Raw genomic sequence first — 20,445 nt, 5'->3', positions numbered from 1 at the left:
TTTCACACACCAGATGGCAGCTGGAAGTGTCCAACTGCAACCCAGAGGTACTGCCAGCAGGGAAGTTGAGATGCTGTGTGTCTTCTGTATGTTATATATTCCTGTATTAATGAAATTATGTAACTATTGGAGAATCCAGGATGCAAGGCATCTGATTTAACTGTATGGGCTTGTGATCTGGAGCATGTTGGAGCAGCCAGACTGCTCAAGAGACCTCAGACTGGAAGCATTTCCCTAATTTTACTGCAGTTGTTCTCTGAAAAAGCTCCACACTTCAGCCAGCACTGGCGTTTTTGGCCGCGGTGCTGTTTGCAGCTGCAGGGACAGAGATGTCTGGAGTGACTGTGTCTCCCTCGTGCCCAGATCCTGAAGATCTTTGTGGACAATGCACTGGCCATCGTGCTGCTGAAGCAGTCGACGGCCGTGCGCTGCCTGGACATGAGCGCGTCCCGCAGCAAGCTGGCCGTGGTGGATGAGAACGACACCTGCCTGGTCTACGACATCCACACCAAGGAGCTGCTCTTTCAGGTGAAAACTAACTCTTTGTAAGGGGGATGCAGAACATCCCTAAAGTGTTGCTGTGCAGATATTCATGTAACTCATTTAAGCTGTTAATCACATCTTGTAGAATTTAACTGCATTCTGTTTATCAAAACCACCCTCTAAGGGATGGTGGAGTAGGAATGAGAAGACAGGAAGTCTGTGTGAGCAACAGCTGAATAAAGACCTCTTAGACATGTGACCTTTTCAGTTTAATTTAGAACTCTGCCCTGTTTCCCTCTGAAGCATTACAGTTAATGAGCATTGTAGTTTTATCATTAGTACAAACAGAATTAAAGCCTAAGCGTCTTTGTTCATTGGGTATTCATAGGCTATAAAAGAAATCATGATAATGCTCTCTTCATTGGCAGTTTAGCAGTCACTTATTAATGTTGATCAAATGTTTTCAGAACACACTGGATAGGAAGGATGGAGTCCTGCAAAGATAGGGTCTGCAACTTGCTTGGTGTAATGGACTGAGAAATGATCAATTAAATGTGCTAACTAGAAGTATATTATTGTGGAATTTGGTATTATGTTCTACAGATTGATTGTAGAGATCACTAGTAAATATACATAAAAGGCAAGACTATTATAGCTGAGTATTAAAATGTAAAATATGTCCCTATTAATCTGTTTAGGAATATTCTAGGCTTTAGGATATTGCAAACTTGAATAATTGGTGTGTGTGTACACACCGAGCTGTGGTAGGTCAAACACTCAGGCTGAAGGAGATGTGTTTCTTGGCAAAGATGTGGTTGCATCAGTTGTAATCCTGAGATGTTTTGCTCATTAGGAGCCCAATGCTAATAGCGTGGCCTGGAATACCCAGTGTGAGGATATGCTTTGCTTTTCTGGAGGAGGTTACCTCAATATCAAAGCTAGCAACTTCCCTGTCCACCAGCAAAAACTGCAAGGCTTTGTAGTGGGTTACAATGGCTCCAAGATCTTCTGCCTTCATGTTTTCTCTATGTCAGCAGTTGAAGTTCCGCAGGTAATCCTTTAATCTCATTAAGTGTTGCTTTATATCTCATAAACATGAATGTTTAACAACTGAAGAAGCTTTTCTGAGATTTACTTGTATTTCATTACTAAAATGATTGCACTTCACACTTTCTTCATTGTTAAGTTATATTGTGTGATCTATTTTATTTTTGTTTCTTTGGCATTAATTAAGCTAACTTCCTTTTTGCTGTTGGTAATTGTTTTTTCTGATTCTCCCTTTGTACTTGCAAATACACATAATCTAGTGTAGAGCAGGCCTTACCTCCTGCAGGATTTTTACTGTGTTTTCTCTATATAACTTTTCCCCGTTGTAATTTCATTTTTCTTGAATACATCAAATACTGTTTTATTGTTACTTCATCTAGATGTCTTTGGACAATATTTAAATGGAATGTTTTAGTCGGAATGTATAGAACCTGTGTGGCCTTTATATTCAAAATTTAGGGATTGCCTTCCATAAAATGCTGTTTTCTGTATCATGAGATGCAATGGCAGTCAGATTATCAGATATTGTAATGATCAACTCAGAATGTTGTTCTGTCTGTGTACAAAACTGAGATGTTTATTCTCTGGGCAGCTGGTAACGGTTGTGATTAGAATATTTTTTTTTTTTTTTTCCCCAGTATATGTAGAGAATTTCACTAATGTATCTCAGTATTGTGCTTTCTGATACATGTTTTTTCTCTAACAATCCTCAGTCTGCACCCATGTATCAATATCTGGAACGGAAAATGTTTAAAGAAGCCTATCAAATTGCATGTTTAGGAGTGACTGATGCTGACTGGAGAGAGCTGGCCATGGAAGCCTTGGAAGGGCTGGAGTTTGAAACTGCTAAAAAGGTAAAGCATTTATTTAGTCGTTTAGCAGAAATCTTGGGTTTGATATTTTTATATGTGTGTATGTATAATGCATGTTTTGTGGCTGAAATTCAAGTGGTGTTCCTAGGTTACTGTCTCGCTTGTCTTTAGTGTGTCTTATTCCACAAACACACCAGTCGTTTGTTATAAACTCAGGATTTTGAGAGGAGGTTTTGAACTGAAATCTAATGTATCTCCCCAGATAAATGCCATGTTCTAGATCAAAGTGTTTTGCCAGAAAGGAGCTGTTTTCAGTGGGAGAAGGCGTCAGTGGATTTAGGGGAGCAGAGCTGGAGGCTGTTCAGCAGTGCCCACCGGGTGGCAGCAGAGGATGCTCACCTGGCTCTGCCCCCACCTTCCTTAGTGCTACACACTTCCCCTTTCCCCCTAAATATTTAATATAACCTCAGTACAAATGTGAGGATTTCCTATCCTTCGTTATCTCCCCATTAAGGTTGTGTGAAGGCAGTGGTGAAGGGATAGTGTCATTCCAGTCCTGTGTGGTGTGCCTTGCTTTGGGGGGGGGTTTATCAGTGGGCAGTAGACTGAAGAACTGAATTTTCCTTGGCATAAAATACTTCCTTATTTTCTTCCACCCCCTCTTCTCAAATAAGAGAGACCAAACTAAATGTCATGAATATTGTATGAAAGACAAAACATTCTAAAAATACGCTGAGAATGGCCTGTGATGATAGGCATCTTTTAATAACAGATTATTTTTTTAAGGAAATGGAGTGCTTTATTTTCCTCCTTTTTTTTTTTTTCTTAAGTGGAGGCATCAGAATAATTCCAGTTTCATGGATGGCTTTATGCAAATAGATACTTTTAAAAAGAAGTTTTCAGTGCCTCCTTGGAATTTTAAAGTAGTGCCCTCTTAGAATTAGAGCGGCTTAATTCAAACAAAAGCAGCTTCTTGACATTAAAGACTCTGATAGTTCCTAGTCCAATCCGATGTAAGCAGAATATTCTGTGCCCTCTTAAGTATTAGTTTGGTTGGAAGTCTTGAATGTGCAGCCCAAAGAGTTAAATTTCTGTTTTGTGATGCACGTCAGGAATAAGTGCTGAGCTGCTGCAACTTGCACGTGACTTTGCCACTTGAGACTTTGGGTTGCACATTTATCTCCATTTGCAAAGATATTACACTGTCTTACACTTTTATCTTATCGTCTGCTTACTTCCTTTCCTCTCTCTGAGCTCCTTTCATACTGGATTTTCAGAATGGTTTAAAAACTAGGAGCATATGCCGCAGGCTCTGATAATAGGATCAGTTATGTGCCCTTCCTTGTAGCAGTTTCCTAAAATTTCCTTGTCTGTGTCATACCTCGCATCAAAATGGAGAAGCTATAAAATAGCCAGAATAAAAACATGTAATATTTTAATTGACACTTTGTATTTCTTGGGGGACTGAGAGGCACAGCTCCCACTCCCTGCAGTGCTGCTCCTGTCAGGGCCCAGCTGTTCTGGGTGTCCCTTGTCCCCTTTCCTGTCACAGCTCAGGGGCCACAGTCACACTCAGAGCCCCTCGGGTTTGGGACTACACAAATCCAAGCCCAGCAGACTTCTGCCTGTCCTTTTTCATGAAGACAGCTTGATTAATGCAGAATAATATTTGGGTTTTTCTGGGTTTTCAAGTTAATGCCTTTACTCTTTTTTTCTAATTATTTTCAATAGGCATTTACCAGGGTACGAGACCTTCGGTATTTAGAGCTGATCAGCAGCATAGAGGTAAGCCAGTGTTCAAAAAGGCATCTTTTCTTAAACTTACTACTGTGCCAAAATCAGTGCTTTCTGTTTTCAGAAGGACTTTTGTTCGGATAGTGCTCTGTTGGAGATGTGTTTGAAGTGAAAAATCTTGATTAGTAGAGGTGACTCGAGTTCTAACCATAGGATTGGAACTTTGTGGACCAGAATGTGGGTGTTGGATGAAAACTTCTGAAACTGTCTTCAGGAGAACTGGAAAAACATTCAATATTCAATTAATAATTGCTAGAATACTACTGTGCTGACAGAGCTTAGTACAGAATACTTCATAAACATGAGTTCATTAAGCCTTTCCCTACCCCCTGGAGGTAGGTAATTACTATTATCTCCTCCTTGCAGACACAGAAGCAGGCCCAGAGAAATAAAATGACAAACTTGGGGTCTCATGACAAGTCTGTGACAACTGGAAATAGAATTTGGGATTCCATACTTCTATACTGTGCTTTAATCACTCCCCTCTATTCTTTTCACATTTCTTGATATAATTTCACCCAACAAAAGCTGTCTGTCATGAGTGCTTGAAAATACACTCATCACCCTTGTCCTTCTGCAGAGATGGCAAGACAATGCTTAAAGATCTGGTTGGAGATGGCACAAATGGAATTCCTCTTCCTTGTGTTAATTAGATTTACACCTTCTCTTAAAAGATACACTCCTTGTTTTCATGTCTGCAGAGCTGTCGTGCTGCTGTCAAAATGCCAGCTGGTTGCAGTGAACTTTTCTCTTAACACAGGACAAAGGTCTGCATTAAGAGCCTCTTTTTCTGTTGGTCTTCTTGTTTGTTTGTTTTTTTTTTCTTTTCAATGGCACAGATAGGTGAGAGCATTCTCTCACCAGCGGTAACCTTTCTTTTCCACATATGCTTCTCCAGATTTGCATTTATTGAGAATATTCTGGGTTTGTCATGTCATAGTCTGTTCAATAAGAAATAATTCCCCTAAAAATAGGTATAAACTTACTTTCACACATCCTGAAAATGCTCCTGCTGCAGTGAGTTCTACATCCCCACTTACTCTTATCCTGCAGTGGATTGGATTCCTTTTAGGGCTTGTAGGGTGTAACTGAACACACATGTTCCATTAACGCCATGGTTTTCTCTCAGTAATGACACTGTTTCTTTTCTAATTGGTGACAAAGAAACATAGTTGCCTATACCTATCTGGCAAGATTCTGTGGAGTCTTCATAAAAGTGTGTAACAAGTCCTCTGATAATTCATTTGACCAAGTTTATGAAGGGAACTTTGAATAGCAGCTCAGTGTCATCCCAGTCAGTAAGTGTGACCAGGGAGTGATGGCTGAGCCCCTTTGGCAGCAGGGGATTGAATTTGGATGCTTGTGGATTGCTTTTCCCCTTGCATGCAGTTTTCTTTAGATTCAGCTCACAGCTCTGTGTGTCCATATGATGTGGGTTAACTGCAGCAATAATTTTATCCCAGACAGGGTAGTGGTGTGTGTCCAGTACACAAATGGCAACACACACACAAACTTGTCCTGAGTCCCTCACAGTGAGGGTCCTGCTGCAGTTTAATTTGTGAAGGGTTTCTCCATGGCTCTGCACACACGTGGAGGGTTTCTGCATGGCTCTGCCCTAATGCTGTCCTCGTGGTCCCTTCCCAGGCAGTCAGAACGAGCAGTTCTGGTTACCAGGAGAGCATGCACAGGTGCTCTGAAAGTGACTGGTGCTGACCCAAATCCATGAGCTCTTGCATGTGGGGACAGTGGAGGTGTCACTGGTTCGGATTCAGAGGCAGGCTAACATACTTTCTGAATCTACTTATTGCTGGCAGTTATCCTCCTGTTTGTCATCCCACCTGCACATATTGTTAATGTAGCCAAATTATATGCTGGTGAGATTGTAGGGAGAAAATGAGGAGCCCATCAGATGCCTTTTTTAAAATAGACTGACATAATGATAGCATGTGTTCATTTTCCTATGTGAAATCAAGAGAAGTGACTTCTCATCACTTTGGTTTGTATAGTGACATTTAATTTTACTCTTCGTAATTTTAATTAAGAAGGGATTTAATCCTTTAATTATAAATTCACCAGAAATGTAGGAGAGGCATAATTACCCTATCCCGTTACAGGTTTTTAATTATTAACAGTTAAAATCTAAGCCTGAAGATACAATTCCTCAAAGGCTATTTCTCACCTAGGTCCTGATCCTCTAGAATATTTTCTACATCTCTCTTCAGTTTGGTTTTTCTTTTTCTGGAAAAGGACCAGAAGAAGCACGGAGAGAACAACAACGACCTGTTCCTGGCAGATGTTTATGCGTACCAGGGGAAATTCCACGAGGCAGCAAAGCTGTACAAGAGGAGTGGCCATGAAAACCTGGCCCTGGAGATGTACTCAGACCTGCGCATGTTTGACCACGCCAAGGTAGGGCCTGGCACCTGGGCACTGAAAGGCAGAAATACTGATGTAACTCTTTCCAAAGTGTCATCCTACACAAGGTTTGGAAGAGGTGTGGGCTTTGAATTCCAATTTTATTTTCTCAAGTGTTTGTTTGGAAGTGATTTATCTTACAAGGGGAAAAGTGTCTCTGGCCTGGGTGTAATTCAGGGGTTTTCAGGGAATTCTTTTGGTGGACCAGCAATGGCTCTTGTGATTACACAGTATTATCCATAGTAATTTTCCTCCATTCAAAACTAAAAATTTTGGGTTTATGACTCTTTCTTCTCCATTATTTCATTTGAGCGTCCCTTTTTATTTGTGTGTCCTCCAAAGATGCCAAGGCAGTACCCATGTTATAATAAAAATATATTTATGGGTTGGAGTAAGTCAGTTCTATATTGATGCACTTTAAAAACTGTATAATATGCTAACCTAGAATATTTTTGTTTACTACAGAATTTCTTCCAAAGATTCAGTGTCTTGGCTTTTTTTTAAGCCCTGTTTCCATGTAGGAATAAATTGAATATAATTCTAAAAAGTGATGTTTTTATATGGTGATAAGAAGCATTACTTGGCTTTTAAGTCTTGTATGGTGTTTTCTTATCAAAATCCCTGAGAATGCATGCACTGTTTAGCCTCATTCATCACTCATCAGAGCCGTATTCTGCCCAATCCAAGGCAAAGAATTCACCATGACATGCACAGAAACTCTTTAGCAGAGATTCCCCAAGCCGTGCTGCAGAGAGATCTTTTTCTTCCAAGAGCTCAACAGAAACATTTGGGGGCTTTGCTGATGTAAGCCTGACTTCCGCTATTTTTGGCTGATGAGTCTTTGTTAGCTTCAGTGTTTTGGCTCCTCTTGAACATAAATGTAATTCATACAGGAAAATGTTCCCATAAGTCTTTGTAAGAATCTTTTAATTCTTGGCTGCAGTCATGTCTAAATTTAACCAGTAGAGAGCAAGAGGTCTCATGTTTCCTATGCTTCAGAGTGGCTCCATGCAGAGAAATTCAAGGTACTTCATAAGGCAACTTCTTGTGCAGGGAGTGCACAGGACAGGGAAGAATATGTAATCCCCCCTTGTTTGCCATTTATTTGTCCAAGGAAAGATATATGGGGGAGGGTTGTGTTTTTGTGGTGTTGTTTTCACTGATGCTGCTGGAATGATTCAAAGAACCACAGAACCTGCTTTCTTGTGCATGACTTTGGTGAGGTCTGGGTGGAGGGTCCAGACTGGAGGCAGAGGTTGGGAGTCCTTTGATATCTAGTCACAGGCTCCTTATCACAGCACCAGATCACTAATTACTGGCAACTCACAAAAGACTCTTTATACTGTGAGAAGCTGAGCTTAGCTTTTGATTTTTGGGCTTATTTTGGTGACCTAAGCTGGAAAACAAGTCATGGCAAAGCGATAGTTTGACTTCACCCTTGAGTGCAGTTTCCCATCTGCAGGGGCTGTCAGGATAGCTGTGTGGCTGCTCTGGGAGCAGGGCTGTGCTGCAGCAGGCAGGCCTGGGGCTCAGCTCGAGCTGGCACTGATGGGGTGCAGTTCTGGCTGCATCAGGGAACTTCCAAAGTGCAGTGGTGAAGCAGATCTGATGTGGGGGTGCTCCCTGTAGAGGCTTTTGCCCATTTGTTGCTTTGGTATTGGTTTTTTAAACCTCAGTCGGAATTTGCCAGAAATGCAGAGGATACACAGATTTCCACTCTTTTCCCACTTGTCATTTCTCCTCTGTTCTGATTTTTCTTTTGATTGAAGCTATTTAATGGGCAGTAGCCTATTCTGTTAACAGACAAAATTGCCCTTAATCGATCTTCTGGTGTTGAAGAGGGGTTTTATATTTTTTTCCTGGCACATGATGTCAACAGATGTGCACCATATGGTGCCAGAGCTTTAGTATTGGCAGAAGAAGCTGAACTAACTATTAGAAATATTTCCAAAATGGTTGTCAACACAGGGTCCAGGCTTGGTGTTTGCATTCCTTCCACAAGTCCAAGCAGTGCCTCAGAGCACTCTCACTTTTGAGCAGCTGTGGTTCTGTCCTTATAAAAGAACTTCATGGATAGATTTTTTACAATATCTTGTTTCCTGCAAAGACACTTGGTAATTGTTTCAGCCTTCAGTTGATTTTTGGTGGGGCATCCTGATGCCAGTGTGTGATTAAGTGCATGTCTGTTGTTAACTAAGCATGGGCTGGGACTGGGTTGTCTTTGAGAATTAATCCATACCTGCTTGGCTTGCAGGAGAAAATCTGAAACTTGGAATTGATTTATTAGAGCTTTTAGATAGGTGCCATTTTGTTTTGGGAAGGCCTGTTCCTGACAAGCTTGCAGAAATTGTACCTCATATCCACAGAACCAGGCTTAGCAGAGAGCAGGAGATGATGTCAGTGTTGCCTCTGAGGCACCTGCACTGTCCTTCTCTGGGCCTGGCCACAATCTCCTGCTTTTTTTATTTGAGATCTGTCGAAATGGGAGACTTGCTATTGTTTCCTGCCATGCCTCCACGGGGCCTTGATGATGAGGCTGAAGGCTGCCTCAGTTCATGTTGGTCTCCTTGGAGCATTTCTGTCCTTGGGAGGCATCATGATACTCACTACAAAAGCCTTTATCTCTTTTAGAGTTTAGACTGTAATGATGTTTGTGACCAGAAGGTAATACAGACTTTTGAATTGCATTGTTGCAGGAATTTCTGGGATCTGGAGATCCCAAAGACACAAAGATGCTGATAAAAAAACAAGCAGACTGGGCCAAGGATATCAATGAACCAAAGGCAGCAGTGGAGATGTACCTGTCTGCTGGAGAGCACATGAAGGCCATCGAAATCAGTGGGGACCACGGCTGGGTGGATATGTAAGTTTTTTGTCACCTCAGAGATAATATATTATAAAAGCTTGAATGAGATATTATGAATTCCATGTAATTTTAAAATAAGACCAAATGTGTTTGGTATCTGCCTTTATATCAGGTTGAGTATCTGAAACACATCTGTGATTAAAAATGTTTTAAAAGTTGCATATGTTTAGAGGGTAGGGCCATAAATATGTTACAAAAACAAATTCATTACAATAGTGAAGAGTATGCATGGGTTTATCTCCAATATGAGATTGTCTAAAATAGTCTGAATGCCTTCAGAATAATCACCACAGCAGTAATTGTACCAGGTAGCCCATTGCTGATGTTCTCAGCTTATTCAGGAGCCTATTGTTCAGGTGAGGGTTGGGAAGTGTGTCCTGTGCCACTGAGTCATGCAGGACGTGTTCCCTCCTTCCCTCTGCACAGCTCTGCACAGTCTGAGACACGGAGCTGAATGTGTGAGCAAAGAGGGGAGGAAGGGTTTGGGTTTGAAAAAGGAAAAAGCTATTTGGAATGTTAACTGAAACTGTTTAAAGTGTTGCATGGTGCTACTATTAGGATGTTTATTAAATGTTAACTGATTAAAGGTGAAGTTATGACAATAATTAAAAGGCAAAGCACCAAGGCAGAATCTGAAACATCTGGCTTCTTTCTGCTGAGTCTAGGTTAATCGAAATTGCTCGAAAACTGGATAAAGCTGAGCGTGAGCCTTTGGCCAAATGTGCCTTCTATTTTAAGCAACTCGCTAACCCTGGCTATGCTGCAGAAACCTACATGAAGGTTGGTGACCTGAAAGCACTGGTCCAGCTCCACGTGGAGACTCAGCGCTGGGAAGAAGTAAGTGTGCCCTTGATTTCTGTTTTGAAAAGCGTTTTTGAAAACTGCTGCTCTTATTGTCACTGGTTGCAACTAAACAGGGAGGCAAATGTCTGGCTCCCCCAGCACTGTAGTGAGGGAGGGCAGGGAGGGAGGGAGGCTTCTGCAGAAGGATTCAGAGTATTTCAGTTAATTGTGTATGCCAGCATGTGTTTGGTTGTGGTGTGGTTTTCTGAAAGTGAATCTAAATTGCATTTACAGTGTTACTTCAATTTCTTTAGAAAATGTATTCAGTAAAAATACAAATATTTTTTTTGTCTCTTGCTGGGAAATCTACTAAATTTCCCAGATAATCACTTTCAAATCTTTCTGTTTCAATAGTCAGTCTGGTATTGTGCTAAGCTTCTTTTCTTTTGTTGCCGATTGCTTTTTATTTTAAAACATGTAAGTTTCATACTGGAGAAAATATGGATTACACTCTCTATATGTTTCACTGTGAATTTTCTTAGAGCTGAAGCATTGATCCCATGGAATATTTTAAACCCTTTGACTGTTAAAACCATGCAATATTCTAAGAATGAGTTTTTTATTTATGTCAGGCATTTGCTTTGTGTGAAAAGCATCCTGAATTCAAAGATGAAGTCTATGTCCCTTATGCTCAGTGGCTGGCAGAGAGTGATCGATTTGAAGAAGCCCAAAAAGGTGAGAATGTCACTGACAGATCACTGCTCACTCCATATTTACTCCATAGTTCTCCACTACAGAATATGCAGCCTCTGCCCTGGCCAATTTCTTATCAGTGGTACTCAAAACCAAATGTAACCCATGTTTTCTTACTGGTTTTAAAGTGACTGGAAATCTCCTTATTTTGTACAAAAATGTGATGGATCTATCAAAAATGATGGCATCTAAATATAAGTCCAGATTTTCTATCTTGTATGTCTGAGTGTGGCACATAAGAGGTATTTGGCATATAATCCTAACTGTTGTAAGATTTTCATCCCATAAAAATCAAAAATATGGCAGCCCTCTTATAAACCTGAGTGGAAAACATAATTTTTCCTTCTGTTTAGCTAATACTGGATTTGCACAAGTCAAGTTTTCCTGTTTCTTTAAGGTTTTTATGAGGTTTGTTTGGCTTCTAAGATTACATTTGATCAGAACTGTCAACTTTCCATCCTGTGGAAAGGCTTCAAGATGCAGTGCACAAACTGTTGGAAAGACAAGGAGCTGTAGAAGTGATCTGTGTGTGCAGTGTCTTGGCTCAGGTGCAGTTCCACGTGACAGGAGCACCTGCTGCTCCCTGAACCTGCTCCTATCCAAGCCTGGCACTGCTTGGCTTAGGAGGCCCCAGGTAGGGAATGAGCTGGGCCTGAGCTGTATGTGCACAAGATGAGTTTGTGAGGCTTGGCACCAAGTCTTTGAGCAGCTGGTTTGGGCCATGGTGGTAGTTTGCACTCCCTGAATGCTGGTTAGAGCCCCATTTGCCCCACAGCTCTGTGCTACGGGACTCAGCAAGTGTAGCTGGCCAGAACTGGAGGAGCTGCAGGTCCTCATGGGGCTGTTCTGGTCTCAGAACAGAATGTGAGCTCTGGTTCAAGCTGAGCTGGCTTCACTCAGGGGGCAGCAGTGCTGTGGGGTTGGGGTTTTGGGGGTTAGTTCTCCCTCAGCCCTATTCCTTTCTATGGAGACTACATTGGCCAAATGCATGTTTGCCAAGTGAAAATTCAAGGTGTTACTTGGTGCATTAGAAAAGGAGATGCTGTTAGCAAATGACAGAAGGGTGTAGTAGCTGTGCTCTTTTAAAGGATTCAGAACAATACTTTTAAGGTATTCATATGTACCAGAGCACTGACTTCAAATAATTTATTGTAGTTTTGCTTTTGAGTGAAGTTGTGATTTGCAGTGTTTGGAGATCACTGTTGTTTGTACAGAGATCTAATCATCACAGCATCCTCTCTGTTTTCTATTTAAATAAACCCCAGCAACCAGTATGTTCCTTGAGCTCGAGTTGCTGAGAGAGTGTAAAAGCTTCAAAATACCTACAGACTCTTCTCATGCTCCATTAGTGTCACTGTCAAGGAGGAAAATACCAGTGCATAATCCCTTTTATCCTGCCCTGGACAGAGAGTTTGATACGGGCTGAATAGACTGCTCTCCATTCAAAAACATGAATTTCCGTTAATTGATGTAATGACACTGTAAACCCCTCTTTGTTTTGGCTCTAGCGTTTCACAAGGCAGGCCGGCAGAGAGAGGCTGTGCGGGTGCTGGAGCAGTTGACACACAACGCCGTGCTTGAAAGCCGATTTAACGACGCAGCCTATTATTACTGGATGCTTTCCATGCAGTGCTTAGACATAGCCCAAGGTGAGTCACCGAAAGGAAGTGTGTGTTTGTTACTTTATTGTGCACGTAGACATACAGCTTCTGCATTGTGATAGCATTGCTGCAGGTGCTTCACTGCTGGGTGGTTTGATTTGGGTTTTTGAATGCTGTGCATAACTCAGGCTTGTGCTATTTTTGTAGTCCCTGTTTTTCCCATGTGCTAATTTAAAACAAATAAACAAACCAGCGACATCAGCAGGCATAAGGCTCCTTCTGAAGTCTGGCTGGGATGAAGATCGTGCCTCCTGGGACCATGTATCCTCCTGCAGCTTCCCACCACACCCATTGCCTGGAGGGTTAACATGCTAGTGCACAAAAGACGTTGGAGACTAAGTTACCTCAAGTGTTGGAACATAGGTTAGGGAGATTACAAATTATTTCTGCCAACAGGTAAAACTGATTGTTTGCTAGCTGTCATCTTGTTTCCCAAACGTATGTCACTGGGAGAGAGGTGTTGATAGTTAATAGGTGTAGTTCAGTGATAATGAATACAGCAGGTTGGGAATGCTGCCTTTTTCCTGGTGCTCTAAGTACCTTTGGTGACAGCTGATCTGTCACCCCTCAGATGTTTGAGATGCATGTTTTCCCAAACACCTTAGTAGTGTATTTAGTGCTTGTGAGAGTTTCCAGAACTAATTGTATTTGTGAACTCTGGTATTCTGGAAGAGGTTTCCAGATTTCCAGGTTTACCTGCTGCTTTCTACCTGTAGCTCAGCTGTAGCCTCTGGCTGTGTTAAGCCATTGCCCCACCTGTTCTGTGTTTGGCTGTGCTTGTTTCAGGCCAGAAATTTGCTCAGAAGAGTAGCAACTCTTGCAGCATACGATTTGCATGGGTAAATGGGGCATATTTGACCTGGTACATACCTCCTCTGGCAGTGCTGGTGCTAAAATCATCACAGGTTGTTTTCTTCCAGCTGAGTCTCACAGTCTGCTCTTTGAGACTGACACCAATGCCTTTGCCTCCTGCAGAGAACGAAGGACAGCAGACTGAAATGTTGCAGAAGTTTCATCACTTCCAGTATTTGGCAGAAGTTTACCATGTCTATCACTTTATTCAAAGATACACTGTAAGATAATCACTTTAGAATTGTGTATTTATGCTTCTTGAGCTTTTTTCCTTAGGGAGTCCAAAAATAACTAGGACTTTCCAGGCAATTACTGTATAGTAAATTTATTTGACTTTATTTTATTTTATTATACAGTCTTCAGCTGTCCTGTACAAGAACTTGCTCAGCTCCTTACAGCTGCAGGTGGGGCAGGGCTGTGCCAGTGCCTGACCTCTCTCCTGCCCATGGCCCTTTTTGCTGGTTGCCTTGGTTTGGTGCCATGGACCTGAGCCTCTGCTCCTGCACAGGCCAGGGTCAGTTTTTCCTTTAGTCATTGGAAATCAGGGTTGAGCAGAAGACAGGCTAGCCTGGGGATTTCCACAGGGTGCCATGTGTGTCACTGATGTACGAGTGAGGAACTCCTACTAATTCCAGCACATCAGCATTGGTGCAAATATCTGTTGTAGAACCCTTGCTCAGTGCCCTTGCCCAAAAGAAGACTCCGTACTGTGGAGTCTTTGCTGTCAGGCTACTTTATATCTCACAGTGCTAGAGACTCTGCACTGTGGCTGTGCAGACTGCCCTCATTTTTAAATAACCTGTTAAAGGTTCTGTCTTAGCTGCACTGTCTCTCTTTTCTGTGTATATAAGGCATGAGCTTTGGTGATAAAGACATGCAAAATCCACAGTTATGTTCTGTCAACACCTCTTTTCTCAAGGGATGAAAGAAACAGTACTAGAGATGCCTTGTGCTGTTTTGCTTACTGATGTAAGTTGTTGGTTTTCCAGCTTAGAAATGCGTGTCTGTGTTATTCATACCACAGGAGGAGCCTTTCAGCTTCCACTTGCCTGAAACCCTCTTCAATATTTCCAGGTTTCTGCTTCACAGTTTAACAAAGGAAACTCCTCTGGGGATCTCAAAAGTGTATCCTTCCAATATAGTTCAAAAACAAGAAGTTACCATGTGATACATGAAAGGAATAACTGCTGTTGGTCCAAGGCAAGGACTTCCTGCAGGGAATCTTTGCTGTCAGCTGTTGGCTATCATTAATGGGAGCTGACTTCTCTCCCTCAGGAACAATCAGCATCTTCAAACTATTGTGTGCTGAGCTGCACTGGTTTGCTGTTTGTTATAGTTTTGGAGAGCCGTGTAAATGGACTAACATGTAACTCTTGAACCACCACTCTTGGGCCACCTTGAACACCTGCCCAGTCTGGTGTGTCCCCTGTGCCAGAGGAGCAAGTTCTAGGACACTGTTCTAGGACTGACACTTCAGTCACTGCAGAAAGATGTTGGCTCTGAATCTTGACAGTGCAAGGAGACTGAACTGAGGCAGAAACAGGGAAACCCAGGAGCTTTTGCTTTCTGTGGGGCTGGTGTGGGTTGTGGTCTGTCAGGCCAATATCTGTATGGCTTTGTTAGTGTCTAGTTAACCTCTGAGGAGTGAGTGCTTCCCAAATGGGCTGTGTGAGCCCAGTAAAATGCACCTTTCTGTAAGAGACAGCCGGAAGGTCACTGGATGCCATAGGAAGGCCTCATCTTGGTTTCACTTCATTTCTGGCTTTGGATGGGAAGTTAGCTTTCCTTTTCATAACTTCCTCACTTAAAAAATGTAGAATCTTTCATGAAGTCTTTGATAACAGTCCTTGTGGTCAATAGGTGTAACCAGCAGTTACTATTTCTCTCTGGTGAGAGGGAAGGACAGCACTTGGTTGCTAATATGAGGCACACTCTTTCAAATCACATCACACATTTACTCAGTGTCAGTGGGTTACTTATGCTGTAAAAAAATGTTTGGATTTTGGGTTTTTTTGGGGCTGGGGGAAAAATGTATGCACCCCAAAATTACTGAAATACTGTAAATGGAGTCAGAATATTTAACCATAGCAGTGTTTATGTAGGGTTACTTCCTTACCTTGCTAATAATTGCCCACAGATATTTTGATAGTCCTTTCATACATGTTTGTAAGTGAAGTTCTGTAAACAGATTTCTCTGCTTAAAGCCTGTTTGAAGGCTCAGTGTTGGATGTGCTTCATTGCCAACTTCCACGATTAGACAAAGTATCGCGTTTTTTCATAAATGCTGTGTGTATTTTTATTCCTTAATTAAATTATAGCAATACATTATTGGCCCTGGCAAAGCAGAGTAGAGCTCTTGGTGCATATAAATTGGCTCGTCATGCCTATGACAAGCTGCAGGGACTGCAGATCCCAGACAGGTTCCAGAAATCTGTTGAGCTGGGCAGCCTGACAATCCGATCCAAGCCATTCCATGACAGTGAAGTAAGCTGTAATGTGTTTCATGTTAATCATTAATATGTGGCCTAATCCTAGAATATGAGTTCCTGTTTGCACAAAACAATCTGAAATACATTATGCATGGGTCTGTGATATAATTATGTTTCTGTTGGAAACACAGTCCTTTTATTGTTATTCTTCAAGTCAGACTTCCTTCTGCTCCTGAGAGCAAATTAAAATCAGCCCTCTCTTTGTGGACAGCTTCCATCCTCCCTCTCCTCTCTTGCAGTCACCTTCCTCTCTGCCTATTAATTCTTCCAAGCCCTTTTCTTTCCAGTTCACATGCTATTGTTCCACAGACTTTGTCTCTCTCTCCAGCTGGAGGTCACTTTCATTTGTCCCACTCCTCACACTCTTTCCCTCCTCCCTCCATCCCTTCAGTGACCTTCCTTCCATAAATCTTATTTTAACACCTTTTCTTCTTTCACTGAAGTCTGGCTTTCTGCAGTGTTCTATAAAGCCATGTCTCAGGGAGTACTCACTAAAAATAAATTGCATTGTACCAGTGAACATGCACCTGGCCTCCTGAAATAATAGAAACACACCCTTTAAGAACTGCCTAAAATAACTCTGCTCTTGAAAAAAGATGAATTAATTGGAGAACCTAAATTTGACCAAATCTTAGAGCAAAAAACTTTGCTTCAGTAAACTTCTCTTTCAGCTTCTTTTGTCACTGTGTATTTGATGCAGAATTCTGCTTCTGTTACTGCAAAGGCAAGGTAAAAATGTAATTGTTAAAATGGTGAAGACAGCTATTTTTAATGGGAAATCTTGCAGGTTTGTTAAAAAGGGAAAGTATTTTCAGATGTTGAAGGATCTGATTTCACAGCAGTGCTTCTCCAGACTGGTGCTGGTGTTGTATCTGTGTTGCCTTTAATTGAAAACAAAGAGCTGAGGATGTGCTGGTCTGTGATTACCATGCTCTCAATGTGTCTTTTCAGGAGCTCGTGCCCCTGTGTTACAGGTGCTCCACCAACAACCCTTTGCTGAATAATCTGGGGAATGTCTGCATTAACTGCCGGCAGCCTTTTGTCTTCTCGGCCTCCTCCTATGGTGCGTTGGGACCTCGGGTTTGCTCGTGCTTTGCAAGTAGATAAATGTTAACGGAGTAGGTCAGTGCTTAATTTCTTCTCTCTGCAGTGTTGTTTGGCCAAACAAACTTTTACAATCAAACTTGTTACAAACAAACTCTCTACTGTTGTTAAAATTGACGTAAGTGGGGGTTGTTGGCTCTCACTGCAGAGCAGCAGGACAGACACAGAAATGCATCCAGGGTTCTGTGAAGGTGAACACAATCCTTTCAGGAGTTCAGGGGGTTTGGTTTGCTGTAATTTTATTTTATTTAGCTCGTTTCATGAGAGAAGGTGGGCAGAACACCACTGACATGAAGGAGTGCAGTATCTGCTATGAACATTTCCTGAGCTCCTGCAGGTCAAACACTTCCTGCCTTTCCCACATTTTAGAAGTGCTGCATCTGGTTGAGTTCTATTTGGAAGATGGCATTACAGATGAAGAAGCTGTAGCTCTCATTGATCTTGAAGCTCCAAGAATGAGTAAATGGCGAGAGACGATGAGTGAGCGTATCCTTCTGATTAGAACTGCTTTCCTTTTCTTTTAGGGAAAAAATTCAACAATTCAGAGGTTATTTTTCCCCCTTAGGTTTAAACTTTTTCTTTTGTCATATGACTGATGTAAGTACAATTGCATCTTTGTTGTGTTAGTATAACAACCAGAATATGGTTTAACTAAACCTAATATTGTCAGGACGCTTTTCCATCAGGACAGTTTATTTATAATCCTGTGCAATGTTTATTTTAACAGTGGAATGCCATGCTTTACCTATTCTGTGTGACCTGCTTTCTGACAAGGATGAGGGGAATCTGGATTGTGTTGTTTCCAATAACAGCTTCATATAGAGGCTGCCTTCTCTCAAACCAAAGGAAGTAGCACTTCACGACTGTTCCTGTTGAGATCTGGTTGTGAATGCTTTGGCATCCAGAGCTCCCAGTTGCTGTGGGGGTTATAGAATATGAGATGTAGAGTAATGCACAAGAGCACACAAACTCTGACTAAAGCTGCCCAAAAATGTAACTTCAGTAGATTGCTTCCTTTGCTCTGTCATCTGTGAAAGAGTAAGAACTGATGTCATGCCTGTGGTCAGTCTTGCTGTTCTACAGCAGCTGCATTGATAAACTTCCCCAGTCACTGGAAATTTCAGCAAGGCCCTCTTGGTACTTTTTATAATGACCTGGCACTGTCACAGTTTGAGGTACTCAGAAGCAGCAAGGGTACTGGTCCTTCTGGGATTATCTCATCCTGATTCTGTCGGCACTGGCTGTGGTAAGCAGAGCCAGTTTTACAGGAATTCTTGTCCTTCCTTAAGACATGCATCCAGATGCTCAGAGTTTGAAGCTTGATGACAGTACAGATCTTACTGAGGATGGTGATCCCTTTACAGCAAAACTGAGCTTTGAGGTAAGAACTGTACCTGTGTCCGTCAACAGAAATTAAGAGAAAATTTTACTTTATAAAGCCACTTTTCTGGTGTGTGTGTGGTGCAAAGAGAGCTGCAGAGCGGGGGACTGGGAGAGGGATGGCACTTGAGAGGGAAATGGACTAACCAGTTAACTCCTCCCTTAAGAGCACAAACAAAACCCCTCAAAACAAACAAACAAACAAACTAGCAAAACCCACACAAACCCCTCCCAAACAAACAAACAAACACAATCCTCACAAAACAACAAAGATTTTAAAGCAAACACTCCCGGAATTTTGTTTCCCCACTGTGCACTGGTACAGCAGCAACACACCTACAGAGCAGGCCGTATTGTGAGAGTTTCAGAGAGACTGTGAGCGTGGCTGCTATTTGCAAGGAATTGTGTTAGAGAGATAAGGGAAGCTCACTGGAAACAGATGTGGCTGGATGCTGCTGTTGGTGGAGGTTTTGATAAAACTGACAGGGACTTTGGTGGGACAAGGCTCGGGCCATTTCTGCGTTAGCTTCTTGTACTGAATTTGATTTTGCTTCTTGAAACAACTGACAAATGCTCAAGGGTCCTTTCAGTTGGTAACGGTAACGGTGATCTTTGCATCGTGCTGTGGTGCAGCAGGGAGGCTCAGAGTTCGTGCCCGTGGTGGTGACCCGTGCTGTGCTGCGCTCCATGAGCCGCAGGGACGTGCTGATCAAGCGCTGGCCACGGCCGCTGCGCTGGCAGTTCTACCGCTCGCTGCTGCCCGACGCCTCCATCACCATGTGTCCCTCCTGCTTCCAGGTACTGTCTCATGGACAGCTCTGAAACGTCAGTAAAACCCCCTGTCCAGGACCTGATGGATGAAACTGTGCTAATCATTGAAACCTCGTGCTCTAAAATGTACTCGGCAAATTCCTGAGTGAGGTAGAGACAGAGCAGTGAAACTCCAGCTCTGATCTGTGTGGTAGACAGAGGAACAATTGCCTTGGAAGACTTGGCCATAGTCAAGAATTTGAGAAGTTGCCCTGACAGTAAGTCAGAGCCTCTTGAGGAAACCTTGGCTGACCAGCAGAAGCTACTTGTATTTATTTCCTTTTGCTCTCTCTGACTTGGTCCAGAGGTCTAGCAAGGAGAACCAGTCAGTGACTGTTACCTTGTGTTTCAGTCCTGCTCCTGCCTCGATCAGAAATGACTTTTTGAAATGCTGGAATTCAGTCATGTTTGCTTACACAACTGCCTAATTGTCCATCCTTTTGCAAAAGTAGTTAGCAGGTTTGTGCCTTCTCAGCAGCACTGTCACAGGTCTCTGAAGTGCTTGCTGCTCTGTTCCAGGCTGTAGAATCTCAGGTGATTGAAATCAAGAGGACCAATTCTCTGTGATGGTAGTTCCCCAATATCTGTGCTATTGAGCAGCCATTGAGCTTAGTTTGCATTCTCTTGGAGCAGGGTACAGGCTAACTGTTTTAAATCTGTTCCTAATTCACAGATGTTTCACGCAGAAGACTATGAGCTTCTCATACTCCAGCATAATTGTTGTCCATTCTGTCGGAGGAGAATAGATGAGTCAAACCAATGAAGAACACCACTCTTTTACCTCAACAACAGACTCCCCTGTTGGCTTGGCAAAACACTACTTAGATCTGTAGAGCTTTTGAGTAACTTAGGTCATCTTGCCTCATTTTGTATGTAAGAGTGGAACAAGTTGAAGAGTTGTAACTATTTTTTAAATTAAAATGTCTGGGTTTTGTGAATGTGCTCTGGATTTTCCAGGCAAGCAGCTGAATTGCCACAGAATTTTACAGGAACACTTCTAGGATCAAGTTCAGCCTCTTAAGTAATTGTTTTTACTCCAGATTGTGCTTCTTAACACAGACCAGTTATTGACAGACCTGCAAATAAACGGGACTGTTTTTCACTATTTATTGTCTTGGAATTTGCTATAATACTCATGGTTCTGATCTTGAATTTCTTTCTCCTTTCTATTCCATTTAGGCAAAAATAGCACTTAC

The 20,445-nt window shown here is 42.1% G+C and overlaps 2 protein-coding genes across 2 annotated transcripts in view; one reads left to right on the top strand and one right to left on the bottom strand.

Annotated features, from left to right (window-relative positions):
* The window catches only part of IFT122 (intraflagellar transport 122), a 29,099-nt gene extending 8,773 nt beyond the window's left edge, over positions 1–20,326 (top strand). Inside the window, exons 13-29 of the mRNA XM_062500416.1 lie at positions 364–528; positions 1,337–1,534; positions 2,244–2,384; positions 4,074–4,127; positions 6,384–6,545; positions 9,248–9,414; positions 10,083–10,254; positions 10,833–10,935; positions 12,462–12,602; positions 13,590–13,687; positions 14,491–14,591; positions 15,785–15,950; positions 16,907–17,018; positions 17,429–17,545; positions 18,361–18,440; positions 19,073–19,237; positions 19,923–20,326. Of these exons, the coding sequence (XP_062356400.1) occupies positions 364–528; positions 1,337–1,534; positions 2,244–2,384; positions 4,074–4,127; positions 6,384–6,545; positions 9,248–9,414; positions 10,083–10,254; positions 10,833–10,935; positions 12,462–12,602; positions 13,590–13,687; positions 14,491–14,591; positions 15,785–15,950; positions 16,907–17,018; positions 17,429–17,545; positions 18,361–18,440; positions 19,073–19,237; positions 19,923–20,012 (2,232 nt within the window). The 3' untranslated portion in view covers positions 20,013–20,326. The remainder of the gene's footprint in view (positions 1–363; positions 529–1,336; positions 1,535–2,243; positions 2,385–4,073; positions 4,128–6,383; positions 6,546–9,247; positions 9,415–10,082; positions 10,255–10,832; positions 10,936–12,461; positions 12,603–13,589; positions 13,688–14,490; positions 14,592–15,784; positions 15,951–16,906; positions 17,019–17,428; positions 17,546–18,360; positions 18,441–19,072; positions 19,238–19,922) is intronic.
* The window catches only part of SEC13 (SEC13 homolog, nuclear pore and COPII coat complex component), a 225,499-nt gene that overhangs the window by 35,322 nt on the left and 169,732 nt on the right, over positions 1–20,445 (bottom strand). The gene's annotated exons all lie outside the window — the stretch shown is intronic.

Source organism: Cinclus cinclus, chromosome 12 (genome assembly GCF_963662255.1).
Source record: "Cinclus cinclus chromosome 12, bCinCin1.1, whole genome shotgun sequence".
Taxonomy (NCBI): Eukaryota; Metazoa; Chordata; class Aves; order Passeriformes; family Cinclidae; genus Cinclus; species Cinclus cinclus.
This window is presented reverse-complemented; position numbering and strand designations above follow the sequence as displayed.